We start from the raw sequence: 6,214 nt of genomic DNA, 5'->3' as shown, positions 1-6,214 counted from the left end.
CACCCCGCCCTGTTCACCCAGGCCAGGAACTTCCTCCTGCCCCGCCACCTGCCCCGCCCCCTCTCAGACCACCGCTTCCCAGGGTCCGGCAGGCTCCGCCCCTCTGAAGGCTCCGACCCCGCCCACATACCCCGCCCTCCCGGGTCGCGGCCTCACCTCCTCCTGGAAGAGGCTCTGGCGGTTGCGCAGGCTGCGCAGCTTGCCCTGCTTCTCCTCGTGCTGCAGCTCCTCGGAGGGTGGCTCGAAGTAGCCGATGAGGTCCTGCAGGCTCAGGATGACGCCCTCGAGAGGCAGTGCTGTGCCAGCCGGAGACCCCGAGCCCCTCGGCTTTCCGCTGAAGCTGTCCAGGCCCCTGCGGAGACCGCGCACTCATCAGTGAGGGTCCGTGACACTGTGAGGGTCCCGCCCCCACCCACCCCCGGTCCCTGCCAGACTCCCACAGACACACCTATTTAACAGAGAGAGAGAGTGAGACGCAGAGAGAGAAGGGCATTGATTGGCCCGAGGTGACCCAGTGGCCAAGGGCAGAGCTGGGCCTGGGACCCACGCCTGTGTAGGGACAGGTCATGAAAGCAGAGGTCAGGGCTAGGGAGGTCCAGGGTCGAGGGTGTCAGGGGTGTGAAGTCAAAGTCATAGCTGTCGAGGTCAGATTAGGGGTCAAGTATGTAGAGGTCAGGAGTCTGTGTATGTGAGAGGTGTGAATGTCAGAGGTAGAGATTAAATGGACTGGTGCATGAACACCAGGAGCGTGGGGTCAAGGTGTGGCCTGGCCCCCAGGGCGAGCGGGCCGGGTGGCTCACTTGATGAAGTGGTTGTAGAGGCCGCCAGTGCTGTAGATCATGCGGGCGGCCTGGGACTCCTCCTGCTGACAGCGGGTCAGTGACAGCGCGTCGTCCATGTGGCCTTCCTGGTGCAGAATGGCCTGACAGTGGTGGGAGAGAGACGTCAGGAGGGGCTCAGCCAGCCAGGGCCATGCTCCCCAGACCTCCACCCAGACTCTAGCCCCCAAATTGCCCCCATCCTCTACGGAATCTCTCTGCCAGCTCCGCCCCTCGTCCCTCTTCATCTGTCCCTGTGTCTTTCATTCTCAACCCCTCTCTCTTTTTCCCCCCCTCTAGGTCTCTCCTCTCACTCTGTCTCTGTCCTCTTTGTTTCTGTCTATCTGTCTTTGTCTCTGTCTCTGTCTCTCTCATGCCTATCCCATGCTCTGTCTCTCCCTCTCTGTCGCTATGTCCATCTCTCTCTCTACCTCTGTCTTTCCTTTTTTTTTTTTAACATGTTTATTGGAGTATAATTGCTGTGCAATGGTTAGTTTCTGCTTTATAACAAAGTGAATTAGTTATACATAAACATATGTTCCCATATCTCTTCCCTCTTGCGTCTCCCTCCCTCCCACCCTCCCTATCCCACCCCTCTCGGTGGTCACAAACCACCGAGCTGATCTCCCTGTGCTATGTGGCTGCTTCCCACTAGCAATCTGTTCTCTTTCTTTCTCTCTTTCCCTGTCCCTCTTTGATTCTCCCTGTCTCTCCCTCTCTGTCTCTCTCTATCTTGTCTTTCTCCAGGCCAGACCCTCTCCATTTGTATCTATTACTGACTTAACATCCCCCCACCAGAAAGCTCTAATGGCACCCCAAACTTAACATGTCCCAGACAGAACGCCTGAACACCTTTCTGGGAGGTGAGACCATCGTGGCTGCCGGCTTGCCCCTGAGCTGACCTCCCCAGGACCCCATCCCATCCAGCAGCTGTAAATACCATCCACCTGCTGACGACTCCCACATTGCCCTCTCTGGCCCAGGCCCATCTCTACATCCTCTGCTGTTGTATCCAACTTCAGCTTCAATTTTCACAAACAGGTGCCGCCCTAGTCTTCTCACTGATTCACTCAGCAAGTCTATTGAGTGGCTCTGTTCTAGGCATTGGGGCCCGTCCTCCTGAGCTGATACTTGGCTGTCCCTGACTCAGTTAATGGCACTTCCCTCCTTCCACCTGCTCAGGGCAGAAAAGGACAAAAATCATGGTCTCATCCTCAGTCCCTCTCCGTCTCACCCTGATATCCAATCTGTCAGAAAATCCTGTTGGCTCTGCCCTCAGAATACAACCAGACTCTGCCCCCTTTCCTCACTCCACAGTCCCCACCCTGGTGCTGTCTACTGTCATCCTCCACCTGTACCAGTGCAGACCTGCCCTGGTCTTCCTTCTCCAGCTCTGCCCACCCCCATAATCTGTTCCCATAAGCAGCTCAAGAACCCTGTGAACCTGAATCAGGGCACCACCCCCCGTGCCCTGGCCTGCTCAAGACTATCTTGTGGTTCCATCTCATCCAGAGTAAAAGCCAGGACCCTCCCCAGTGGCCCACAAGGCTCTACCTGATCTCTTCCCGTCCCCTCTCTGTCCTCATCTCCCACGACTCACCCCTCGCTCACTCTCCTCCAACCAAACTAGATCTCCTTTCAGTGATTGCAACAGACCAACCTCATCCCAACTTCAGGGCCTTTGCACCTGGTGTTCCCTCTGTCAAATGTAGCTTTCCCACTGTTTGGTTGTAAAACTGTGTACTTCATTAGAGAGGGTTTGGTCACAGTGTCTGAGCACAGGGAAGGCAGGGAACAGGTCTGTATAGCTCAGCTATTTGTCCACACATACATCCACAACACCTGGGGTACTCGATAATTGGTTGAATGGTATTCTCACTCTGTTAGTATTCATCTTTTTCTCTCTACCTCTGTCTTTCTTATTTCTGTCTCTCTGTCTCTGTCTTTCTCTATTTGTCTGTCCCCATGTCTGTCTAGACTTCTCTCTTTCTCTTCATATATGTATTCTTTCTTTTTTCCTGTCTCTCTCAATCTCAGTTTCTCTCTCAGTCTTTGTCTTTCTCTCAATCCCAACCTCAAACTCCTAAAGGCTCAAGCATCATCACCCCCAGTCCCCTTCCTGCCCCAGCCTGTACCCCACCCCTTCCCTCTGCCAGGTGCCCACCTTCTTCTTGAGCACGCCGAGCCGCAGGGCCTTGGGGTCCGGGGCAGCATAGGTGAGCCACAGGCCTGAGGCCACGTGCTGCACAAAGCACAGGGACTCCCCATATTTGATTTCAGGGGGGCCCATGCCCTCCACATCCCGCTTGGGGGCCGTATCCAGCTTCTCCTACAGGGGCAGGGGACAGAGGTCAGCCTCCTCTGCTTGTGCATTTAATGGGGGATCCCCCCCCAAGAGACTGCAGAGTGGTGGGGGGCTGGGGCGGGATTTGGGGCTCCAGCTGAGGGAGGGTATCCTGACCCCACCGACCTTGGAGATTCGGAAGCAGAAGGAAGTGGCCTTGGTGTGGGCCTTGCTGGCGTCAACCACCACTAGGCCCTGGTCCTCAACAAGTGCCAAGTACCGCCCGGTGGTGACATGCCGGATGCGGAGTGGCTGGCCCCAGCGCAGGTGGCTCCCACTCCAGCTGCAGAGGGTGAGGACGAGGGAGAGGTCAGAGGCCCCCCAGTTCTCCCATGGACACCATAGTCTTGGTTGAAACCTCCTCAAGCCCTCAGCCCTGTTCCAGGGTGCCCAAATCTTCCTTGGAGCCCTCAAATCCTTCTTAGGACCCCCAGCCTTCCTTTAAGAGCCCCAATCTTCTCTCAGGCCCTCACCACTTCCTCAGAGCTGCCCAGATGATTTCAGTGTCTCCAGTTTTCCCAGATCTGTCATTTTCTCCCCTCCTTTCCCCACAATTTCACTCGAGACCCTGATCTCTCCCTCAGGAACCTCCACTACCCCCAAGACCTCTTTTTCCTCCAGGATTCTAGGACCCTGGGGACCTTTATTGCTCTCTTAGGCTCCCCAGATTTTCCCTCAAAACCCTCCAGTCTCTTCCTCAGTTCTTCCTTCAAGACACTCTTCTCCTCCCAGGGCCCCCAGGAACCCCTAGCCCCTCCCCCAGCCTGCCTCCTCTGCCCCTGACCCCTACCTGATTCTCAGTGGCTCCAGTCTCCAGAGGGAGCGGGCGTGGGTGCACACAGATCCCCCCTCATAGTAGACAAGTCTGGGTACATGGAAGAGAGTGAGGTCAACAGTTCAGGCTCCAGCCCCCCAGAATCTGATCCCTAATCCTAGGGTTCCAGGCCCCCCTAGCCAACCTTTGCCATCCCCCTTCTGGCCCGAAGACGCCAGACCCTCTTGTCCCCAAGCCCAGACCTGCGCTGGTCATCACTGTCAGCAGGGGAAATGGTCAGACATTCATCCATGTGTCCATGAAAGAGGCGGAGGACATGGCCCCCGGTCACATACCCTGGACAGGAGCAAAGGAAAGTGGTCATTGGGAAGCTGGAGCCCCAGAAAGGCCTGGGAGCCATAGTGGAGTTTGCAGGCCCTGCTTCTGCCCTGTGGGAAGCTGGGGGCTGGGTTTGGGGGTCTGCAGCTGGAGATCTGAGTTTCAAGGTACAAAGTTGTAGTCTGAGATTTGGGCTCAGATTGAGGCCTGAAGTAGGGGCATGAGATTTGGGGTCTGAGGTTGGGGATCTAATGTTGGGGGTCTGGGTGTGCAGGGCTGAGGCTGGGAGGTTTGTGGGTCTGGGGTTTAAAGGTCTCAGTTTGGATTTTCGAGGTTGGCTTCAGAGAATGTCATTAGAGATTTGGGTCTAATGTTCCCTGATTCCGAGGTTTGAGCTCCAGGGCTTGATATGGGGGTCTGGGTTTAGAGGTATGATGGTTGAGTCTGAAGTCAGGGTCTGAATTTTGAGTGTTATTTTGGAGGTCTGAGGCTGGTGTCTGAGGTCTGAGGTCTGAGGTTTGGAAGGCTTAGCTCTGGGGTCTGAGTCTGGGGAGATGTGAGCTTTGTAGGAGTTAGAAGTTGGCGGGTCTGAGTTTCGGGGTCTGAGATTAAGGCCTGAGTTTTGAGATTTGTGGCTTGCATCTCAGCTTGGGTCTGGCTTAGGGCTCTGAGGTTTGGGGTGTGAGAATTGGGTTCAAAGTTTTGGGTTCATGCTTTAGGGTCTCAGCATGAGGGTCTACAAACTGGGAGATGATTTTGGAGATTTGAGGTTAAAGTTGGAGGTGTGAAGTTGATTGGCTGAGGTTTGGGGTCTGAATTAGGGTTCTTAGTTTGGGGATCTGAGTTTGAATTTGGGGGGCTGAGGTCACATGTGCTTGTCATCTGAGGCTTGGGGTCTGAGGGATAAGCTACAGATTCGATGTTCTAAGCTTTGGGTCTGAGTTTAGGGGTCTGACCTCCAGGACCTGAGTTTGGCATGCGAGCTTTGGGGTCTGAATTAGGAGTCTGATACTGAGTTTTAGGTTTCGAGGTCTGAGCTCTAGGGTTCCAGATTGGTGGTCAGTTGGAGATCTAAGTATGAGGGTCATAATTTGGAGATCTTGGTTTGGGGTCTGAGGGGCAATGTTGAAGGTCTGTTTTGGGGGTCTTAGGTTAGGGGTCAGAGGTCTGGGGTCCTCACCCTCTTCGCAGCCAGAGCAGATGGGGTTCATGTTCCACAGTGTCTGCATGAAGGAGGCGTCAACCTGGAGCTCCCCACTGGCCGTTGACAGGTGCTGTGGGCAACCAGGATGTGGTGGTCAGAGATAATGGGGGATGAGCAATAGTTCCAGAGTGAGTCAGAAACCAAGGGTGGAAGCCAGGAAACCAGAAGACAGGAGACCAGAAATTACAGGTCACAGATCAAGAAACAGAGATCGGGCTTCCCTGGTGGCGCAGTGGTTGAGAGTCCGCCTGCCGATGCAGGGGACACGGGTTTGTGCCCCGGTCCGGGAAGATCCCACATGCCGCGGAGCGGCTGGGACCGTGAGCCATGGCCACTGAGCCTGCGCGTCCGGAGCCTGTGCTCCACAATGGGAGAGGCCACAACAGTGAGAGGCCCGCGTACCGCAAAAAAAAAAAAAAAGAAAAGAAAAGAAACCGAGATCAAGTCAGGAAATGGGGCGTCAGAAACCAGAAATTGGATGGAAACTGGAAATTGGGAGGCAGGACGTTGGGACCAGAGACCAGGCAAACCAATGAGGAGGAGATGGGGTGGATCCCGTGTGCCCCCAGCCCCGGGGGCAGTAGGAGCTATGGTGAGGGAGGTGCTACTCACCAGGTAGCGCTCAGAGGAGACGCTGACGAGGATGAGGTCATCCCCAACTCGGACCTTCTCTCCTTCTGACCTCTGCTTGGAGGCGGGGTGTGTCGTCCACCAACAGGCCTCTCCTATGGGTGGGGGCGGGGTGAGGGCTGCCC

At 55.6% G+C, this 6,214-nt stretch overlaps 1 protein-coding gene across 1 annotated transcript in view; it reads right to left on the bottom strand.

Annotated features, from left to right (window-relative positions):
- RYR1 (ryanodine receptor 1) overlaps positions 1-6,214 on the bottom strand; it is a 118,704-nt gene that overhangs the window by 104,382 nt on the left and 8,108 nt on the right. Inside the window, exons 6-13 of the mRNA XM_024734132.1 lie at positions 6,072-6,184; positions 5,436-5,529; positions 4,180-4,273; positions 3,953-4,027; positions 3,289-3,445; positions 2,983-3,147; positions 801-922; positions 157-352 (exon numbers count right to left, since the gene is read on the bottom strand). Of these exons, the coding sequence (XP_024589900.1) occupies positions 157-352; positions 801-922; positions 2,983-3,147; positions 3,289-3,445; positions 3,953-4,027; positions 4,180-4,273; positions 5,436-5,529; positions 6,072-6,184 (1,016 nt within the window). The remainder of the gene's footprint in view (positions 1-156; positions 353-800; positions 923-2,982; positions 3,148-3,288; positions 3,446-3,952; positions 4,028-4,179; positions 4,274-5,435; positions 5,530-6,071; positions 6,185-6,214) is intronic.

This window comes from Neophocaena asiaeorientalis, unplaced genomic scaffold (assembly GCF_003031525.2).
Source record: "Neophocaena asiaeorientalis asiaeorientalis breed wild unplaced genomic scaffold, Neophocaena_asiaeorientalis_V1.1 scaffold280, whole genome shotgun sequence".
Lineage (NCBI taxonomy): Eukaryota > Metazoa > Chordata > Mammalia > Artiodactyla > Phocoenidae > Neophocaena > Neophocaena asiaeorientalis.
Note: the sequence above shows the minus strand (reverse complement) of the source record. Positions and strands in the feature narration are given on the sequence as shown.